This window comes from Gouania willdenowi, chromosome 12 (assembly GCF_900634775.1).
Source record: "Gouania willdenowi chromosome 12, fGouWil2.1, whole genome shotgun sequence".
NCBI lineage: Eukaryota > Metazoa > Chordata > Actinopteri > Blenniiformes > Gobiesocidae > Gouania > Gouania willdenowi.
Window position 1 is genome coordinate 3,988,771 of NC_041055.1, and position 23,043 is coordinate 4,011,813.

The 23,043-nt window shown below is 36.5% G+C and overlaps 1 protein-coding gene across 1 annotated transcript; it reads left to right on the forward strand.

The window, feature by feature from the left end:
* The first annotated feature begins 1,882 nt into the window (after positions 1-1,882).
* On the forward strand, positions 1,883-21,009 carry denr (density-regulated protein). Its single transcript, XM_028463017.1, is given in 9 exon segments — positions 1,883-2,062; positions 9,574-9,686; positions 9,775-9,794; positions 11,116-11,200; positions 13,872-13,905; positions 13,907-13,959; positions 18,069-18,185; positions 18,260-18,399; positions 20,734-21,009. Coding segments are annotated over 8 exon segments (597 nt in total). The 5' UTR covers positions 1,883-2,062; positions 9,574-9,583; the 3' UTR covers positions 20,779-21,009.
* The last annotated feature ends 2,034 nt before the right edge of the window (positions 21,010-23,043 follow it).

Genomic DNA, 23,043 nt, shown 5'->3' on the forward strand with positions numbered 1-23,043 from the left:
AAACCCAGAAACTGTTTTTCTCTGGCTAAAGTTTCTCACACGTATTCGGTAGAGGAAATCAGAGCTGGGCAGCTCTTATCACAGTGGGGGCCTCAAAGTGATTGTCTGATCTGAGAGCCATTTACAACATTCATGCCTTGTATTTTTATCTAATTTAGTGTGTTTTTGTGTATTTTTCTTTTTGTTTTTTTGTTTTTTTCAGTCATTCTTAGTATTTTTCATTTTCCTTTTGTTTGATTTGAGTCATTTTTTGTATTTCTGTTGTGATTTTTGGTTTTGTATACTTCTTCTATAGCTCTCGTTTTTTTGTGTATCTTTCTATTGGTTTTGCGTTTTTGGCGTAATTTTGTTGTCCTGTGTATTTCTCTGTATTTTTTTATTTTTTGAGACATTTTTTGTTGTTGTAGTTTTTGGGAGTTATTTTGTGTATTTTTCCGTCACTTGCTCTTAAGTCATTTTGTGCTTCTACTTTTTTTTTTTATTATTTATTAAGGATTTTTTTTTGGCTCTAGTGGCCTTTATATGACAGTTGCTTGACAGGAAGGGGGTGAGAGAGAGCAGGGAATGACACGCAGGAAAGGGTCCCAGGCCGGGAATCGAACCTGGACCCGCTGCAGGTGAGGAACTACAGCCTCCTAAATATTACTATGACATCTATATATACATTTTAGATAAAAATTTAAATGTTAAATTCACATGTCAACATTGAAACTAAATATTTAGCGAATATGCAAATTCAACGGAAGAGCCAAAATAAAAACTCATTGACGCGAACGAAGATTTAACATTTATATTTCTTTTTAATATATTGATTTAATATTTAGCATTGCGATTTAACATTTATATTTAAATGTACCATTTAGATTTAGATTTAACATTGTCATATTTTTACGAGAAAAAAATTCACAAATTTCACAAGTATTGTAAATCTTGTCAAAAGTAACGTAATTAAAAATTCACATACGTTTTGTAAATGAGGTTTGTTGCTCAATGTTTCAAAAAGTTATTTTAGCATTGTTGCTAAATGTTCCTATGGGTAGCTCATATCACAGTGGGTACTTCAAAGTGATTGTCTGATCTGAGGGTCACATTATCACATTTGTATCAGCATTTAGAATAATGACTAATCTGAGCATTAATACAAGAAAGAAGTGTTTGTATTTTTATTGTCATTTTGTGTATTTTTCTTTAAATTCGTATATTTTTTCATTCATTTTTGTTTATTTTGCACATTATTATTCTTGTTTTGTTATTTTTTCTGTCATTCTGTGTATTTTTGTTGTCCATTTTTGTGTTGTTAGTAATTTTTTGTATTTCTGTTGTGCTTTTATATACAGTATATATATATATTACGATGGAGTATTGTAGTCAGTTAAAAAAAATCAGTTTCCTGAATCTGTATTTTTTTTAAATTCGTTTTCCAAATTAATATTTTTTTAAATCCGTTTTCCGAATTAATGTTTTTTAGTCCGTTTTTCGAATTCATATTTTTTAATCCTTTTTCCGAATTCATTTTTTTTTAAAATCCGTTTTCATAATTAATATTTTTTTGAATCCGTTTTCCGAATTCATTTTTTTTTTAAATCCGTTTTTCGAATTATTATTTTTTTTAAATCCGTTTTCCGAATTCATTTAAAAAAAAAAATAATAATAATAATAATAATATTATATATATATCTTGTTTTTTTTTTTGTCACTATCTGTTTTTTATGAGTACGGAGAACTAAAAAAAAAGCTTTTTAGTTTTTAACATATTTTATAGTGTTGAAGAATTTTTGTAACTCGTTTTCAATATGATGTTCGTTGGTTTTGCCTGTACTTCCACTTTTGGGCGCTGCACATAATGACACATAGGGCCGCATGTGTAGTATTCCTCCGGGCCGCTGGGGGCGCTGTGGCTCTTGTTAAACAGTTTCTGCTAAGGCGTGCTCTGCTCACTGCTAACCGAGCATTAGCTTTAACTCCATCAAAAAGAATGTGTTTGTAATACGAATCACAGACAGTGACAATAATGCGACCAGCTTCACTGAGCAGAAATTATATTTAGTGACTACTGTTCATGGTAAGTTATCTACACGTTCAAGCTGTTTGTATGTGTTGTGCTGTATCCAGAATGTGGTCATTATTACTCATCATGCTAAGCTAACTGAGCTTAAGTCCGTTCGGTCTATAATGCTAAGCTAATTAAGCTAACGCTGCTCTTTGACTTAATTTAGTTTAAAGCTTTTACAGTCAATGAAGATACTAACATTTAGACGTGGGTTTAACAAATACGGCAGTGTTTTATTACAGACACGTGGTTTAATTTTTAACGTGTTTAGCTACAAAAGTGTATGAACTACAGAGGATGGTTTAAAATTAATGCTAGTTTAAGATTACTGGTGTTTTATTAATAATTGTCTAATATGTTTCCATTTTTAGACATTTTTTTATGTGTGATTATCCAAAATATATGAATCTTTGCGCTACTAATCAGAAATGTTCTTTCTTTATTGGTAACATGTTTAATACGTTATTATTTGATTGAATTAATATATTTAGGATAACGCAAAACTACTTAATGTAGTTTTAATCATGGGGCAAAAAATCTTGACTTATGCATGGGAAAAATAACTTCACCAGACTTTACTGTTAAATAACTTGTTCATTCAAAGTATCATCACATAACTGTTAATTTACTACCAATTTTCATTCTATTTTTAACATGTTATGGGCGTCCTTGTTAACGTTGCACTTGGTAATTGTTTCTTTTTCTCTGCAGTCAAAAATGATCCTGCATCATTTGGCACAAAACCTATCTATTTCAGAATTGGGCAACTTTTGTTACAGTAAGGCACAAAAATGTGATTGTCTGACTGAGGGTTACATTAAATATCAACATTGATGTCAGCATTTAGAATAATAACTGATCTGAGCCTTTATATAGGAAAGAACAAAGGGTTTGTCTGTATTTTATTTGTCATTCTTTATAGACTGTTGCTATTGGTCTGGACCCAGACCTCAGACAATCCTGACTATAGTTCGGGCACTTCCCACGCATGCGCAGTGAGCCGAATGTCAGTAGTTCCGTTACTGCCGGACTCATGTTCTTCTAGCTATAGTTTCATCAGTTTTTTTAATCCCTATCCCTAACCCAGGAAATATCCTAAAATGTTTATATATTTGTTTGTATATGTATTTTAAAGGTGGAATTGCTGTGTTAAAGGACGTTTTCTTTCGATGATATGGGTTGAGTCTCACTTTTTTTTTTTTTTTTTTTTAAACATATTAAGTCTAGTGCCTAGACCTCTCGGCTATTCTCTTGTTTTGTGTGTTTTTTGGAGTCATATTGTCTTTATATTGGTTGTTGTTTGGTATATTTATTTTTCTGTCATTTTGGGTGTTTTTGGAGTCATTTGTTTATTTTGGTGATAATTTTGCATAGTCTTCTCTCATTTGTGTATTTTCTTGACATATTGTATTATCAGTAATTTTGTGATTTCGGTTGTCATTTTGTTAGGCCTGGGCAAAAAAATCGATTAATTGAATTGTAGATAAAAACTGTTTTTATGTTGCAAATTCAAGTTTACAATTTGATTTATATATTTTTTTTAATTTTTGTGTTCCGATGTGAGCCAGCCCCCTCTTTGTTTATATTTGTTTACCCTTTGAGTAGGCTATATGTGTGCCACAGGCATGTTTAATAGTTGATTTGCACTATGTGCTGAGATGCTAAGGGAAGAGTTTATTAATTTTTTAATTGTAATGTTAAATGTTATAAAATATGTAGTTATCTGATTTCTTAATCAGGAAATTGAAGCTACTGTGAAGTTGCTGTTGCACTTTTGCTTAAACCTGGGTTAAAGTTTAAAATTGTTGAATGACAGAGCCTCATTTTTTTATTTTGGGATTGTTCTATGCATTTTGACTCTTGAGGACAATCATAGCACTAAAGTTGCACTTTTGACAATTTATCTGATGTCTGCAGTCATTTTTAAGTGCATTAAAAAAAAAATCTAAAATCTAATTGAAACCCAAAATTTTTCTTTAAAAAATCTGAGTTTTTTTTTCCAGGCAAAATTAAATGAATTAAATTGGGCTTTAAGCCTTTATTGTCATGTATATGTTGTTACACATGTCGAAATTTCTCCTCTGCATTTTAACCCATCCCTGGGGAGCAGTCCTACATTTTGTGTATATTTGCTTTAGTTTGATGTATTTTTTTTTTTGTTTGTTTGTTTTTGGAGTCATTTCTGTGTATTTTGGTTGTAATTTTGTGTATATTTGCTGTTGTTTTGTTAGGTATTTATTAGTTTATCTAGGAGGGACAGAATAGAGAGCATTGTCCTTGGGCCATCTAGCCAAAGGCTAATTTGCAGATCCATACCCCAATATAAAGTAGGCAAAGACAGTGAGTTATGCATACATGTTTAAAATATAGATAATTAACAAACTTTAAAAATTATTTAAGTTTTTGTATGCTTGGTTTAACTTTAACCAGTGCTTCACTTTGCTGTTGAACAAGTTTTTTTTTTTTGTCATTTGTAGTGTTACTGTTTACCTTGGGGTCCCCATGTCACCCATGGGCTGCCAGTTGCTCATCTGAGATATATAATATATATATATGTATGTGTGTGGTGTGTGTGTTGTTTTTAACATGAAAAGAATGAATGCACACTTGAAAATAGGAAACTAGTACCAAATATTTCTAAAGCTTTTTTTAAACTATAATCTTAATATAAGTTTCTATAATATTTGTAATAATATGTTTATGTTGTGAAATGTGAATTCTTTGTCATTTTCATGTTGCTGAACAACTCCTTTTTGGCGGCCAAAACAACAACACATAAAAGAACATTTCTAAGGCAACAAAGAAAGAGACAAAACAACCTCTTATCATATGAAAAGCTTACAAAGGAGTGTAAATATATTACATTGTGATAAGTTATATATGGAATTTGTGCGACTGTGCGCCCGTTTTTGGCCAGCCGGGGGCAATTTTCTGATATTTTTACCAATATTCAAGACTATCAGTGCTTTATTGAATAAAAATCAAGTCTCTAGTAAATTTAGTTAAATTATTTTTATGTAAAATGTAGTGGTGTTCACCTCATCTATTAGTTACACGGTAAACATCACTGCTTTTAATGCCATTTTTAAAAACAATTGAAAATAAATATTTCACTATAATAATGTAAATAAAAGTATTAAAAACTTGTTTTTTATTGACTTTGATGCTTTAAGTGTTGAATATTAGAGGTCGACTGTTATGGGATTTTCAAAGGCCGATACCGATATCGAAAGCCGATTTTGGAAACCGATATTTGAGGCCAATATACTTTTTTTTTTTTTTTAAATCACATTGATTATGAAAAACAATTGAAACACTCATATGATATAAATGTATATATTAGAAATGAAATTAAGTAAGTTGCAGTAAAGCATGACAACAATATACAATGTGCAAGTAGTTGTTTTAAACTAAATACCTGTTTTAGGTAGAACCACTCACTTCTTCCTTCTGTTCACAGCCACCATCATTATACCTAAGCTTCACACTTGTCACCTTTATTGAATATTGTCAAATGTGATAGAATGGATCTCTGATGCGATGGATCATGTGATTGTGATCCTGCTGTGTGTAGTTTTACCTGGACAAGATGTCCATTTTTTAACTGAATGCTAAATGTGTCCTATAAGAATGTGCAATATATCGTCAAAAACATCCTCACCGGTAAGAATACGTCATCCCACGATAGAAACAATGAATGCCCATGTCGGAATTCAGCGAGGGCCACGGACCATTTGTCCCTCAATTTAGCCAAGAATGTCCATAAAATTTCCCTTCAGGGATTAATAAAGTAATTAAAATTAAAAAAAAAATAAATAAATTAAAAAATCCTTGTTCCACGAGCCAAATTGCCCACAAGTTTGTTGTCAATAACTTATGGAGCGAAGCGCTGTTCACAGCAGCGGAGCTTCCACGGTGTGCACCCCAGCCCTCACATACACCCCGGGAGTGGTGGTGCTCGTCACGGCTACCTGAAGCTGCCGTGCTGCGATGCATCATGGACCGTTACTTGGTTAAAACCAGACAACCATCCAACAAAGTGAACCGGTCCAAGTTCCTCCGTCAGATCCACCCAAAGTTCCACAAACACGGGGACAGAGATGAACCCATAGCAATGATTATGAACTGGAAACTCAACTAAAGCTAACTATGCTGAGCTAACACACTGACACACAGACTGGGCTAAGAGCTAATGCTAACCACTCCATTAAAAGGAATAGATTAAATTAATTACATACAATAACATTAATAGTGACCCACATGCACTCAAATATTCCATAAAAAATCAGCTCATGAACTCTTTGAGTCAGCAGATATTGTAGCATTTTTTAATTTGTCTAGTGTTGATGTATTTGTTTGTTACGCACCTGTTTACACTTTAAGTTGGGAATTGTTTTATTTATGTATAGTTTTTTATTTATCGTGATGTTTATCGTAAAATAAATACCTGAAATTATCGGGATAATTTTTTTTAGTTCGTATTGCCCATCCCTAGTGTCCTATCTACCCGTATAAATCTATACATATGAGTGGGACTGATGTTATTACGAAAGACACTGAAAGTTTGTTTATTTTTTGGGTTCCTATGTTAAACTTTACATAGTTGTGATGATTTTTTTAAAATCAAACTTTAAAGCAATTTATACCAGAAGTTCATTAAATTGTAGAATATTGCACCTTTCAATTTAATTACATTTTTTCTACAGCCAGGGCAATCAATTACAATCGCAGTCAATTACATTTTTAAGTTACAATTACATTTTCAATTACTTATGTTCAATTACAATTCAATTACGATTACAGTGACCAGCATTTTTTCTCTATTACAGTTAAATGAAATATTTTTTTATTCTCAGTCAATTGCAATTACGGTTTCAATTACTAAAGGTCAATTACTATTAATCACAATTTTTGAGCCTGAAATAAATAACCTAATAAAAGTTAACCTTCCTCTTGTGTTAGTATCTCTTAAAATAACGAGTCCTAAATCAGCTGTAAAATACACTAAAAGCAAATATCTATCATCTAATTACTTTCCTACCTATTATTCTATCCTAATATTTTTGGTGTGGGAGTCTGAGCCTTTTTTGTGTCAATATACCCTTAGATTTATTTTTTTGAAGAGTAAAATGTGGGAAAACTTAATGTGAAACACATTTGAATAATTGTTAACTACATGTGTAGAACTGTACATAGAACTGTAACATGGCTCCCCAGTTTTGTGTTAAATTATAATTGACAAATTTTATAGAATTTTCATGACAATTACAATTAAAAAGTAAATCATCTGAACTGAGTTACGATTACAGCAGCAACAGATTTTTTACAATTCTAACAAGAACTGCAAGCAGTTATGAAAGGGGGCCAAGCCTTCCCGTACGACTCATTCCCCAGGTTATGCGAAGCCCATGGATGTATGTCACGAAGGATGACGGGCTTGGGGCGATCAGGCAAGTCTGGAGATTGCATGTGCAAAGTTTGGTGCAGATAGAGCTTAAACACTAGGAGGAGTTAGAAAAAATAGGTTTTTGATGTGTAGTGACTTACAAAGAGCAATATGTTGTGGGAGTGGGCGTGGCCTATGTCAGAAGATGCAACTCCATTTGGGGAACACGTGGATATAAAATTTGTGATGATGTGATTTAATATGTGAAAGTTACAGGCCAAAACATGTTTGCACTCATTATAGCGCCACCTAGTGGCACATATTGGTATGGGTGGTTGGTGTGCTCTTCTATATTTACCCTGTAAATTTCACAACCCTCAACATAATACTTAAGCTGTAATAAATGTTTGTTGTTTATGTTGTAGTAAGCCACGCCCACTTTGACCAATCGCGATTAACTTCTAGATGTGGCCTCAGGAGCGACCCAAGGTCATACCTACCAAATTTGGTAAAAATCGTTTTTGCCTTTCAAGAGATATAAATAGGGATGTAAGGATTCACTCAACTCCTGATACGATTTGATTCACGATACTGGGTTCACGATACGATTCTCTCATGATTTATTTTACAAAATGGGACTGTAGACAAATGATGACTGAAAAATATTTCTTTGTGTTTTTTTGGGAAACCCTTTTTTAGAAAATACTGTACTATTTTCCTTTTATTTTTCATTGGCAAATGAATCCCTTGATAAACTATTCAAAACAATGCAATTTAACTAAAAATAAACCTTGAATGAAATAAATAAAGGAATAATACAAATGAAGAAGCATATTAATTTAAATTCTGGTTCTACAGTAAACAATGCAAAACTGCATAATAGTTCTTTTTCTTTTTAAAAGTGCAACTGAAAATGTATTTTGTGCCTTAACAATTGGACTTTAAAAAAAAAGTCATTGCATTGTATTTGTGTGAGATATTTGTTTGAACCAGCAGAGGGCGCTGGTAACCCAGTGGTTGGTTGGCTGGCATGCAGTTATTCTAGTAGTAAAGAAGAGATGCTATGCGCTAGCAGACAGAGCTAATAGAAAAACGTGACTTTTACAGATATTCACTTAATATTACAGATATTCTTTCACTGTTAAAGGAGTAAAGAATCATTTATGAACATTTTTAAGAGTAGAAGGCGGCCAGAAAGAAAGTAGTAGCAGTTTCTGCCTGCCGCCTCCACTTCTGGACAAGAGGATAAATATATAGCGCACTCTGCTGTTTAAAAAAGGTACTGCGATTAAATTTTCAGTGTATCAATGTGAACTGTGATACCTCGATTTTTAACTGCCTTACGATTAATTGTTACATCCCTAGATATTTGTAGCGCCCCCTAGTGGCCGACATTATTCAAATTTGGCGCATACCCTCACAGTCACATGCCAATCAAGGATCTCAGATTTGGTGGTGTTAGCATTTATTTTGACCGACATATGTACCAGCTCACGTTTTTATTGCAAGCTAGAAAACTTTACTCGTTGATAATTTGTGCATATTTTGACCAAACAAAAATCTTTACTCAACTTTAGATTTAGGTTCAACTGAAGACTCTACTTTCAAGTTTCACACTGATTGTTTAAAACCCCAAGGAGGAATTTGAAAAAGGAGGTTTTTGCAATTTTGCGCCAACAAAATTATAGGCGGAAATGGGTGTGGCCTAGCCCAGGTAGATTCAGTGCTTTTCAGGGAATTTGTGAATATGAGGTGTTTTGAATGTGCGACATATGGTTTGGGAGTTATGTGAGTTTTTGCATCTCAGGCAAGCTGAGGGGTCTGGATCAACCCTCCAAAGGGCACCGCCCTCCCTTGCATAGTTTATCCTGCAGCTCCACTTTAACCAACATAAAAATAGAAAGAATAATAAAAATCAGACCAATTACAATAGGTGTTCCCAGCACCGCTCGTCGGGTCCCCTAATTATGCCATAATTGTTGTTAATTATCAATTACAATTGTAATTGACCCAACCTTGTCCGCAGCCATGCGATGTGCTGCTTCTCAGCTTTGATTGTCCTGTAGCACCTCCCTGTGGTCAGCAGGGAGAATGTTTTCTGAGTTGGAGTTTCTCCAAGTTTTCTGTCTTTATTTAGAAACCTGGTGATGGCGACTACTGAGATGGACTCTGGCTCTTCAGAGAGTCGATTAGAACACGGGACCACAGACCTCAACTCCAAGTATCCACTCAAAGTCCTTTACTGTGGAGGTAAGTTTTATTTAAACATGTTTGTTGGATTGTTTTTGAACATATCAGAGATTATAACGTGTACTTTTCTTTTTGTTTTTCCCTGCAGTGTGTTCACTGCCCACAGAGGTAAGACCTTTAGATGAAAACACACACAGATGGTGGTTTGTAGAGCAGCAACCATTCCTCTAAATCCTCTGATACCTCCATTTAAAAACAAAAAAGGTTGTTTTTTTTTGCATTTTTTCAGCATTTCTGCATTAGTCGTCTTTAGTTGACGCCACATGCAGTGGAATTCTTTCATGACAAATAATAATGTTTTTTTCTTTTTCAATTTTGCATAAGACGTGGTAAATAAATGGATAAATGCAGATTTTTTAAAAACAAGAAACAAATAGGTAGGTATTTAAGTGATGGGTTTTAGTTTCAGTTGTGTGTATATCTATTTAAAATTGAGCTTCAATTAAACAGACATATATTTGATATTATTAATATTTGATTGCTGCAGGCCTAGTTTCTAAGCCAATGTTTTTCAGCCTTAGGGTCGTGACCCCATGTGGTTTCTTTGCTGAAATCTCTAGTAATTGATAGAAAAATGAGAAATTATGTAAATATATACAATTATTATTGTTTTTCATATTAAAGCATCACACAATCTCAAACGCCTGTATTTTCTTTCACTTTAATATAAATCAAGTTCAACTAAAATGCAGAGTAAAAACATCTAAGCTGGTTCATCTTGTCGCTTTGAGCACTAATCCTGTCTACTTGTAACAAATTATGATCAAAAACTAATTCTAGTGAGGAAAAGTCTCTGGGGTCACAGAAATTTGTGATATAACAAGTTCTGATGAACTACGGCCGGGCCCGTGGAATGTCTCCATGCCGAATAGCATGAGAATTCGGTCAAATGACTCGTTTCCACCAAGTAAAACAAATCAAATTGTGCAGCGTAAAATCATAATCTACGTTGAATTGCCTTTGAAATGATCTATCACACGACTAGTAGAAATCACTGAAAAAAAAGGGTGGGCCCCTGGGGCCCTTAATTGAATTGTGCGAGGCATAATCGTAATCTACATTGAATTAACTTTGAAACGATATGTCATTTGAAAAATGGGGCCCCCTGGTGCCCCCGTGGCACGTACTATATGTTGGTATGTGACAATGATTGGCTTCCACCAGCCGTCTTAATATTTTGAGGCTTTTGTGGGCTCCAAATCGAAAATCGGGCTGCGAGCATCGATGCGTACACATCCATAGATTATACCTTCCAAATTTCAGAGACGCAGCGATTTTAACTAGTGTACACAACAACAAAGCGAGTGGCGTTTTGAGCCCGGTAACCCAGCCTAAAAATGGGTTCACGACCTAAAATGGTTAGGAGCCATGTTCAAAGTGTATGTGTGTGTGTGTGTGTGTGTGCGTGTGTGTATGCGTGCGTGTGCAGTACTGTGAGTACATGCCTGAACCAGCCAAATGCAGGCAGTGGCTGGAGAAGAACTTTCCTGCTGTGTTTGCAAGGATGACCCTTGGTGAGTTTTTATACATTCCACAAAAATAAGTGTTTCCCTAAAGTTTTAAAATGTACCTCACTGTCTCCAAGGGATTATTTCATTCAATGAAATAATCCCTTGGAGATGTGAGTACATTAATGTTTCTGTAGCGACTTGTCTATTACAATCAATTTAAACCGTATAAAAAAAATAATCTACACGGGCAAAACATTGTCTTCTTCAAAATTGTGAAAACATCTGCATAACAAGTTATTAGTAGGAATACGAATAAGAAGTACATACTGAGACAGACGACCATGTGATCATTGCTTAACATCTAAAGTGATGAATAAAAAATAAGCAAATCACACTGGCCACTGGAATTAATGATTGGAGCACACTGACCAAGAAACATTTGAACAATAAACAGTCCAACATGCAGTAGAAACATTTAATCAATGTGTTCATTAATCAAATAATAAATCACATCATCAGGATAACCCACCACTAATTTAGCATCAAATATGTGAGAATAGAGGTTTGTTAAATAAATGAATATATTTTCCAAATTACAAACTCATGAAGCTTTCACTACTTAATCATACAAACGGAGGAGCTAAGTAATCAATAACACTTCTTATACTCCCATTTTCGATGTTTCGTACACACACACCGCTTCCCGTCGTCTTTTATGTTTCTTCCTTTTTCCTCAGATCATTACATCGTTCCTAAGTAATAGTGACATGCTAACGTTAGCTTGCTTAACTGCTCTATCGAAATCAGAAAAGTCTTTATTGCCAAGTAGAGTTTTAACAACACAAGGAATTTGAATTGGTGGTGGATGGTGCAAAACACAAACAGTATAATAATAAATATAAAAAATGATCATATAAACTTATAGTGCAGGTAATGTTATTTATTGATGCTCTCATGCTGAATTATAATATGGATGTTTTATGTTGCTGAAAGACATTGATCAGTTAAAAATGTGTTTTTCATATGTTGCTTTATATATACAGTGGGGAACAAAAGGTATTTAGTCAGCCACCAATTGTGCAAGTTCTCCCACTTAAAAAGATGAGAGAGGCCTGTCATTTTCATCTTATGTATACCTAAACTATGAGAGACAAAATGAGAAAAAAAAATCCAGAAAATCACATTTTTGGGGTTTTTTTTCTCATTTATTTGCAAATTGTGGTTGAAAATAAGTATTTGGTCAATAACAAAAGTTAATCTCACTACTTTGTAATGTACCCTTTGTCGGCAATGACAGAGGTCAAACGTTTTCTGTAAGTCTTCACAAGGTTTTCACACACTGTTGTTGGTATTTTGGCCCATTCCTCCATGCAGATCTCCTCTAGACCAGTGATGTTTTGGGGCTGTCGCTGGGCAACCCGGACTTTAAACTCCCTCCAAAGATTTTCTATGGGGTTGAGATCTGGAGACCGGCTAGGCCACTCCAGGACCTTGAAATGCTTCTTACGAAGCCCTCCTTCCGTTGCCCGGGGGTGTGTTTGGGATCATTGTGGTGCTGAAAGACCCAGCCGTGTGTTTGGGATCATTGTGGTGCTGAAAGACCCAGCCACGTTTCATCTTCAATGTCTTTGCTGATGGAAGGGGGTTTCCTGGTCCCTTTGCAGAGAAACAACCCCAAAGCATGATGTTACCATCCCCATGCTTTACAATTGGTATGGTGTTATTTCTCCTCCAAACACGACGAGTTGTTTTTACCAAAAAGTTCTATTTTGGTTTCATCTGACCATATGGCTATCGCCCAATCCTCTTCAGGATCATCCAAATCCTCTCTCGCAAACTTGAGACGGGCCTGGACATGTAGTGTCTTAAGCAGGGGGACATGTCTGGCACTGCAGGATTTGAGTCCCTGGCGGTGTAGTGTGTTACTGATGGTAGCCTTTGTTACTTTGGTCCCAGCTCTCTGCAGGTCATTCACTAGGTCCCCCCGTGTGGTTCTGGGATTTTTGCTCATCGTTCTTGTGATCATTTTGACCCCACGGTGTGAGATCTTGCATAAACCTTCATATCGAGGGAGATTTTCAGTGGTCTTGTATGTCTTCCAATTTCTAATAAGTGCTCCCACAGTTGATTTCTTCACACCAAGCTGCTTACCTATTGCAGATTCAGGCTTCCCAGTCTGGTGCAGGTCTACAATTTCGTTTCTGGTGTCCTTTGACAGCTCTTTGGTCTTGGCTATAGTGGAGTTTGGAGTGTGACTGTTTGAGGTTGTGGAGAGGTGCCTTTTATAATGATAAGGAGTTCAAACAGGTGCCATTAATACAGGTAACGAGTGGAGGACAGAGGAGCCTCTTAAAAAAGAAGTTACAGGTTTGTGAGAGCCAGAATTCTTGCTTGTTTGTGGGTGACCAAATACTTATTTTACCAATGGATTTACCAATGAATTCATTAAAAATCCTACAATGTGATTTTCTGGATTTTTATCTCTTAGTTGAGGTATACCTATGATGAAAATTACATGCCTCTCATCTCTTTAAGTGGAAGAACTTGCACAATTGGTGGCTGACTAAATACTTTTTTGCCCATTTTATATATCCCTCTTACAATCCTTTAAAGATAATTATTCTGATGTATCCTCGTGCTAACAAACACATGACTAATTTGTTGTGATATGGGAGTTATAATTTACTGCCGGATCAAGTTTTAATGTTGTCTCCCGTCTCTTTTTGTGTCACTGGTCCGACAGCAAACGCACCCAAGAAGAGCCCAGCGCGGAGAGGCGCCCCCTGCCGGAGAGGAGGAAGAGAAGAAGAAACAGAAACGAGGTGAAGAAAGCATAAATCACAAGGGTGCTTTTTCAGTTCAGAAGAACTAAATCTTTGGCTGTGATTTACAAAGTTATAGAATGAAAAAGAAAACAGACGGACAAAAGACCCACTTTAGCTTTCTGCTAATTATGTTTAATCAGTGGCGTGCCGTGCATTTCACACCTAGGCCTTCAGTGATGTCCTACACTGAATGAATCCACCCCTTAATACCGTCATTATGACACCATGGCTCTCGAAACCATACATTATACAGAAACAAATAGTCGAGTACAACTACTTTTTCTGGAGCATTTAAAATCAATACATCCGTATTAACAATTAAGAGTAGTAAAGTAAAAGTTATATGATCGCTTGGATACTGTCACAACTTAAAAATAAAAGGCAATTAGTCTACAAAAGTCCACTAAACGGCACATTGTCACACCCGTAAAGCAGTTTCATTCATTCATTTCCGACAGTGGTGAAATGGTGTAGCCTACTCCTTGAGCGTTTGACATAGATTAAAGCGAAACAATTCAGTCCCTTCACTGAAGTCACAGGTGCGCCAGGTACCGGCACATTATGGGCTCTGTCCCGACGGTAAAGCACAGGCTGCGGCACGGCGCAGCCCGCTCCGCCAGACCGTCAAGACAGGGCTTACGTAATAAAATCACAAAAATATAGAAAAAAAAAAAAGCTTTGTACTCACCAAAACGACTATCCCCGCTTATTTGAACACAAAATCCATCCTCCTTTCTCTCCTCAAGAAGACTTCAATGACTGTTGTACAGATTATCTGTCCGTCTCAGTTCCACCAATAAGTCCTTTTTTATTGACAAGGAGGCTAGTGCTGAAAGCCGAGTCTCTCTGAACCTGTGAGCCAGGGATACCGCACGTAGCTGCTGCTTTGAAAGTGGCGCACAAACCCTTTTCCCGGCTGGGACAGGTTAGCTAGCGCGGGGTTTGGACGACCCATCCTCACAATATCAAGTTTTTCTTGAAAGGTCCGTCTTGAAAATGGCGTTGCATGTATATCAGCGACCAGGTCAATCTCTTCTCCTCCTAAAGCCATTGTGGGTTGAAAAAAACACTATTAACGTTTTAGCTCGTTCGAGTCGCTAACGGGACACCAGCTTCCATTTGGTTAACGTCACTCTACTTTGCATAGCGCTGCCTCTCACTAGTGCGTATCCAATCAGAGGACGTGAACGTCAGAACGTGTCACATTCAACGTGACACCTGCTAGCTGGCCCTGATGTTGCCAACTCGAAATCTGATTGGTTATCACAATCTGTCTGTTTCAGTTCATTTAAGTGTACAGGCGCCCCCACTTTTAATTCTGAAGGCCTCGGGAAGATTTCGTGGAGCCTGGCAACACGTGACAGCTCAAATATGATTGGATGAAAGCTACAGTTGTGTGCGAAAGTAAGGGCACCCCTTTAAAAACAGCATATTTTATATATTTAAAAAGTTATATTCATATTTACTGTCTCTGGTATATGGGAAAAAAAGACAATATTGTCAGTAAACATTAATGCATAGTTACATTTTATTTTATAAATTGAACAAAATTACAAAAATGAAAAACATAATTTTGGCATGTGCAAAAGTCAGGGCACCCTACAGCATCAGTACCTTCAGTACTTAGTAACACCCCCTCTGGCAGATATCACAGCTTGTAAACGCTTCTTATAGCCAACAACAAGTCTCTGGATTCTATTATTTGTGATTTTTCCCCATTCTTCCTTGCAAAAGGCTTCCAGTTCTGCAATATTCCTAGGACGTCTTGCATGCACAGCTCTTTTAAGATCTACCCACAGATTTTCGATAATGTTTAAGTCGGGAGACTGTGAAGGCCATTCCAAAACCTTCAGCTTGCGTTTCTTGAAGTAGTCCATGGTGGATTTGGAGGTATGTTTAGGATCATTATCCTGTTGTAGAAGCCATCCTCTTTTCAGCTTTAGCTTTTTTACAGATGCTGTGATATTTGCCTCCAGAATTTGCTGGTATTTAATTGAATCCATTCTTCCCTCCACCCAAGCAATGTTTCCTGTCCCACTGGCTGCAACACAACCCCAAAGCATGATGGATCCACCCCCATATTTAACAGTTGGCAAGGTGTTCTTTTCATGAAATGCTGCTCCTTTTTTTCTCCAAACATACCTTTGCTTATTGTGGCCAAAGAGTTCTATTTTAACTTCATCAGTCCACAGCACTTGTTTCCAAAAGTCATCAGGCTTCTGTAGATGTTCTGTTGCATATTTTTGACGTTGTATTTTATGATGAGGTCGTAGATAAGGTTTTTTTCTACAGACTCTTCCATGAAGGTCTTGTTTGTGCAAGTATTGGCGCACAGTGGAAGGGTGCACCACCACTCCTGAGTCTGCTAAATCTTCCTGGAGGTCTTTTGAAGTCAAATGTGGGTTTTGGTTTACCTTTCTGACCAGACTACGAGCTGTTCTCTCCGAGAGTTTCCTTGGTCTTCCAGATCTCTTCTTGACCTCCACAGTTCCCCTCACCTGCCATCTCTTAATTATGCCTCGCACTGTGGAAACTACAAGCTGAAAACGCTTTGCTATCTTCTTGTAGCCCTCCCCGGCATTGTGGGCATCAATTACTTTCATTTTTTCTGTCTTACACAGCTTCTTAGAGGAACCCATGGTTGCTGAGTGTTTGTACAAGGTTTGTGGAGTCGCCGTATTTAAGAAACCCTCAAATTGGCACCAGCTGGCACTCCCTAATGACAAGTGTTGACACATGCTTCAGGACCAATGAGCTGGTAGAGGTCTGAGCTTGTAAAAAGAATCTGACACTTTGAAACTCTCAGGGTGCCCCGACTTTTGCACATGCCAAAATTATGTTTTTCATTTTTGTAATTTTGTTCAATTTATAAAATAAAATGTAACTATGCATTAATGTTTCCTGACAATATTGTCTTTTTTTCCCATATACCAGAGACACAGTAAATATGAATATCACTTTTTAAATATATAAAATATGCTGTTTTTAAAGGGGTGCCCTGACTTTCGCACACAACTGTATAAGATAAATATACATTCCTGGAAGCAGCGCAACCAAGAGGAAAGCTATGAAATGAAGAGAAAAGACTGAGGAATAATTGAATACATATTTATGAAAAAAATATAAAATTAAAATTATTTTAAAATTTATTTTCTGATTATGTTTAGGCCAGCAGAGAAGGCCTTGCTTGCCCTGACGGCCCACCACTGTGTTTTATTTGATTTGTTGTTGGTTTTTATTTTTGTTTCTATCAGTTGATTTTTTTTTTCTGCCCCTGTTACTGTAGTGCTTTGAGATTGCTAAATGTAAAGTGCTTTACAAATGAAAGTTATTTTTATTAGAAATGGACTGTCAGACAAACTTCAGATTAAGGAAGAGAATCTGGTCCAAAAAAGTACTCATTCATTTTATTATATCATACATAAAAAGTTTATTTTAATGGCTTGTTTTCCTACTTCATATTACATTGAAAATGTTAAACTTGCAAATGATGCCAAAAACCACATGGTTTCAAAGCATTTTAAGCAGTTACTAAAATTATTATTAATATTTTTTACTTTTTTTTTTACAACAAAATGCATCTTTTTAAGGCTCTATTTAAAACTTTGGGTATCCTGTTTTGAGGATTATTTTTTTTTGACTTTTTATTTTTTAATTTAACAAAAACATATGTATCTTTGGCTTATTGTTCGTTATCACCAAACTTGCTTCAATTGATTTACAAACATTAGTTCAATAATTTCTGCTTTTGCAGCCTTCCGTAATGACAATTGGCTTTATATTTAATGTAAATCTCTTGGGTTTTTTGAGCGGACTACAGATTTCTGTATTTAGAAACATGATTCATTGTCACTCAGTATCATATATTTCCAAAATGTTACATGAACTGTAACCACTAAGGGTTCTATTTCAATCTGGGAAAAAAAATTGCCATTTAAGTCATGTAGAACGTTTGAAAAACATTATTCATTATAGGTATGTGATTGTCAGTGACTAGGTTGGTGTTTAACAGGTTAAACAAACAAGTCTAAAGATGCATCGATTTACATCTGATTTATTTCTGTGCTTTTTGACAAATGTAACCATGCACGTGCGGATGTTTCCAGGTGGGAGGGGTCAGATCAAACAGAAAAAGAAGACGGTGCCTCAAAAAGTCACGATAGCAAAAATTCCTCGAGCCAAGAAGAAATACGTGACACGAGTGTGTGGCCTGGCGACGTTTGGTAAGACGTGTGTTTGAGGATGAATTCACTCTCCTTGTCTTGTTTTTAACACCTTTTTAATGTGGCCTCTGCAGACATCGAACTGAAGGAAGCTCAGCGCTTCTTTGCCCAGAAGTTCTCGTGTGGCGCCTCCGTCACAGCAGAGGATGAAATCATCATTCAGGGAGATTTTACAGACGACATCATTGACGTTATCCAAGAGAAGTGGCCTGAGGTGAGCTGCCTGCGTTTCAATGCACGCTCTAATAGGCTCTGATTTTCAGTTTCAGAACTTCCCCAATTCCATTTGAGAGCTTACGCATTTCAACCTCACTTTTACCCTTTTCTTTTTTGTTTCTTTCCCTAATCTGATGTCATTACTGACTTTTAAACTTTCCAAAATCATGCCAGACATGCTTAATATTGTTAATGGAGTCAACTATTGCTATTAATTTCCTATTATTATTATTATTATTATTATTTTTATTATCTGATATGACACGGGTTTTTTCAACGAAAACGTGCCAAAGATTGCCAACAATCATCCTGCTTTGTGAATGCTACATCAGTAAACCAGCTAGCACTGTTAGCATCATATGATATAAGGTAGCATACCAGAATGGTCAGTGTAATAAACTCACACCATAGCAGAGGATCTGATACTGCCTGCAACATTATACATGGTCTCTGTCCTGCTGGAGGAAACAAATGCTGCAAAAATACAATTTAATGAAGAAACTGACAGCAACATAGGACTGGGTGGTATACCGGATCATACCGAATACCAGTATTGGTTATGACTGGTGAATTTTCGGAACGCTACACTCTTTTCAACGTTGTACTTCTAAATATGAAGGTAAACAGTAGCGCTCTGGTGTTAAGACACAATTGAAAGCCCTGAAGCTGCATGTGCCTGCGTGCGTATGCCTCTGCTACAGGACAACAACACTCAGGGACACAGAGGCATGGTTAGCTTAGCATGTCGGCAGTTCGACAGTAATACGCCAAAAAAAGAGCAAAGGATCTCATTTTGTAATTCCTATAACGCGGAAATAAGTCGTGGTGGAGCTGCAAACAAAACGTTACCGTATTCACCGTAAGAAATAGTGGTGCATCAAATCATCATTGATCCGTGATCCACACGGATCTCTCTCCACGGTTCAGCACGCACGTGGTCCGCCGATTGTTTGAAGAAAAAAAAGAAAACTTTTCATAGTGATCCGTGCATCATTAGTAATGCCTCGATGAAGTCTGTTCCATTTGCGACGTGTGTGTGTGTGTGACTGAGAGCGAGCGTACCCGTGCATGTTTGGTTTGCGCTCCTTGTGTGTGATTGCATGAGAGTAGAAGAGAGACACACAGGGAGGGGGAGAGAGAAAGGAACAGCTCTGTGTGCTTAATAAGTCCGTGTGAATGTCATGTTTATGGCTACGTCCATCCATGTCTTTTAAGGCTCTTATTAAATAAATATTGGCTCTAGTCTGGATGGCCATCCTTGACTATTGTAAGAATTTGAAATTATAAACTCAGATCTGCTTTCTTTTCCTTCTTTCATTCTTTTTGATGATGTGGGCGTATGCTAGTTTTTAATTCACTCTCCATGTTTTAAAAAAGGTGTCATGCCTAATTTCTTCTTTTGTCATTGGATTGACAAGTTAAATGTTGTTTGTATTTAATGAGAAGAAAAATGTTGCACTAAGTCTTCTACAAAATAAATGGAGAGTAAAGTGATTTCTTTTTCTTATTTTTTTGTTGATCCGAAAAATGATCCGATCCGTGACTCAAAACCGTGATACGATTCGAACCGTGAGTTTTTTGATCCGTTGCACTGAGTATGCAGCATTTGACAGAAACTAATTGAGAAGCACTGAATTAGGGAAATGGGTTTACCCTAAAAAGAATTCTAGTAAAACTTTGAACTGAAAATCAGAGGTTGTAAATTAAGTTTAGGTGACTTTACTCTTATAGAGTAGAAAATGTGTATATTAGTCTACTAACATGGTCATGTAATTAATATAAATTTGTTTGTCTTCATTTAAAATCAGACCCCAATATGAAACAGAAATACCTCACATGCATGTTTTGGCACAATATTACACATTTACACACTATTTTGTGACTGGAAACAAGGCGATTAATTGTCTAGCTAGCAACAAGTGGAGCAAACAGACCAATATGTCAAATTTCGCTCATCTTGTACAAAATCTCACACTATTTTCAAGCAAAATTAAATCAAACAATCTCTGACACAAACCAAACCCTGAATTCCATGTTTTGGGACCATGTCACATACTTCCAGTGTAGCAAACAAAACATGTCAAATTTGTTGCGATTTCAGCGTAACTTTCCCAGCTTTTGTAAGTCATCTAAAGTATAGGAATATAAAATTAATAATGGTACTCAACTCTTTTAACCTTTTTTACCATGTTTGGCACAATTTCTGAAAGTTTGATATCAGTAAAGTCATTAAAACAAGGAGAGATGATGACATGGAGCTTTAGATTAGCTAATAACTAAGAACTCTGTAGTTTTTAAACGTCTCATATAAAGCTTGACGTTTGTGTTTCAGGTGGATGACGACAGCATTGACGATCTGGGCGAAGTGAAAAAGTGAACACCAAATATGCACTTTTACCCAAACACAGATGTGAGCTGACTGGGCCAAATGTACACACGACACCGTTTTATACTTTGTCTTTTATTTACTGTACATACAAACAGCAGCGCTGTGGACTCACTGGGTTCCTTCTGTTTGTCACTCGCTGCTTCCTGTGGTTTGACAAAAAGGTCAAACACTCTTCACCTGAGAAAACAACTGTAGGCTAATAAATTTCAGTCACCTTCACCTCAGCGCTCAGTTTCTTTTTTTATCCTGTTTGTCTGATGCCTGAAAACTAGCACATCTCTGCATAGTAAAGTGTTAATTATTAAAAGTATTTAAAAAAGGTAAATGCCTCAAAATGGAGAAAAGTAGTAAGGCATATCTTTCAAAAATAAAGTTGAGTTAAGACCATCATTAGAACCTAAAAACTACTGCAAATTGTCACAGAATGGCTTAAGACCACAACAAGAATAAAACAAGAGGAAGATAAAAGTGTGCACTAGCATTTATTCCCCAAGACCTCGGGGCAACCAACCATAATCCTGCCACAGGAGCAGCCACAACCAGTGAGAGCCAGGACTCGTGCTGCAGCGAGGATGGTGAACGATGCTTCCTTTTCTCCATGGCTTTCCTGAGGAGATTAGATTTGGCGATGATTGAGTGAATACTTGCCTGCCGCGCGCCTTCTTTTTCTGGGGAATACGGAGTATGGTTGCAGATGGCTTCATCTGCTTCAGAGTCCTCGATTCGATCTGCTTTGGGGCTCGTCGTGGCCTAGGATCTTCTGATGAGCAGCAGGTAAGCCAAAAGAGGCATCTGATGATCTGAGCGACAACGTTTTAGATGCTTGCGACACGCGAGGTTAGAGGCAGCTGTTGCAGTTTAAGTAGTGCTTCCTGTGTGCTTTGGCCAATAGGGAGCCAATCTGGGTCATTGGTTGATTGGAGGTGTGGCTGGCTTGACATCCGAAGCCTGCCTGAACTAACGCTATGCTCAATTCATCTCATTTGTTCTGTTTACATAGCAATGCTGATACCTTTTGGTGATTCACGGCTACTAATGCCTTAACAATGACACTCGGCAATGGATAAGGATAAGTTAATAGCATTTAATAGAGCTGGGTAATAACGTCTAAATAATAATAATATACAACATGACTTATTTTGGCATACAAAGAACCAACTTGTAACCAAAGACTACACTATGTAAAATGCGAATTAATTTCTGTTATGGCAATTATTATATTAATCATATCATCAAATGTGTGTTGATGTGTACAATTTGTCATGTTTATACACGATGACTACATTATATCGTTGTACTTTTGAACAGAGACGTTGCTCCTTTGCTGAGTCATGTGAGATTAGATTACCCACAGTGCAGACAGATTGTGCTGTATTCACAGTGCCAGCAAAAAACAGTCTCTGCTCAAGGTCTCATACCAAACCTCTGATAAGAAGAGCTCTCTAACAGTGATTTTCCACTCCTTCCTCCCTTGACACCCTCCTTCCCTCTCATCTTAGGGTGGGGCTCTTCCTATCTGTAAAAGTTGGTGCTCAGAAAACTTTCCGTTAGCTTGCATTCCTCCCTCCTGCGCAGGATGGAACACCCTTTTAAATCCTTTTTTTTTTTTTTTTTATAAAATCATCATGCCTTGACTGGACTTCATCATTCAACCAGAGCACAAATCATGCTTCCAAATGAGGACAATCGTAAATTTGCTGTGACACTTCTTATCAGTAACTTTGTTTCAGTTTTCAATTCATAAATAACATCAATGGGTATGTCTGCCTAGTGTAGTCCATTTATATAATCCGGCTCTGCTCCTCAATGCATTTTAGCTGGAAGTTGATCGCACTTTCTTTTCATAAAACCGGGGTTCCCAAACAGTGGTGCGTGTACCCCTAGGGGTACTTGAACACCTCTCAGGAGGTACACAGAAACATTTGTCAGTTTATTTTTAAACATTATAGATTTTTTTTTCCTAATTTGTGGCACAACTCTTTAAAATTAGTTGGAAAGGTGAAGTTCAAATTCTAAAACGAGCCAAACATCAGAAATAAATTAATAAAAAAGGCCGAAACTCAATGTTAATGTTTAACGAGACACAGGAAAGACAAATAAATTATGCATAACATGAGCTGAGGGGTACTTGTGTTAAGAAATAAAGGCTAAGGGGTACACAGGGCAATAAAGTTTGGGAAACACTGTCGTAAAATATACTGGGCACTTTTATTGATGTATGTGGTTACTTACTTTTATTTTTAAGAATTAAAC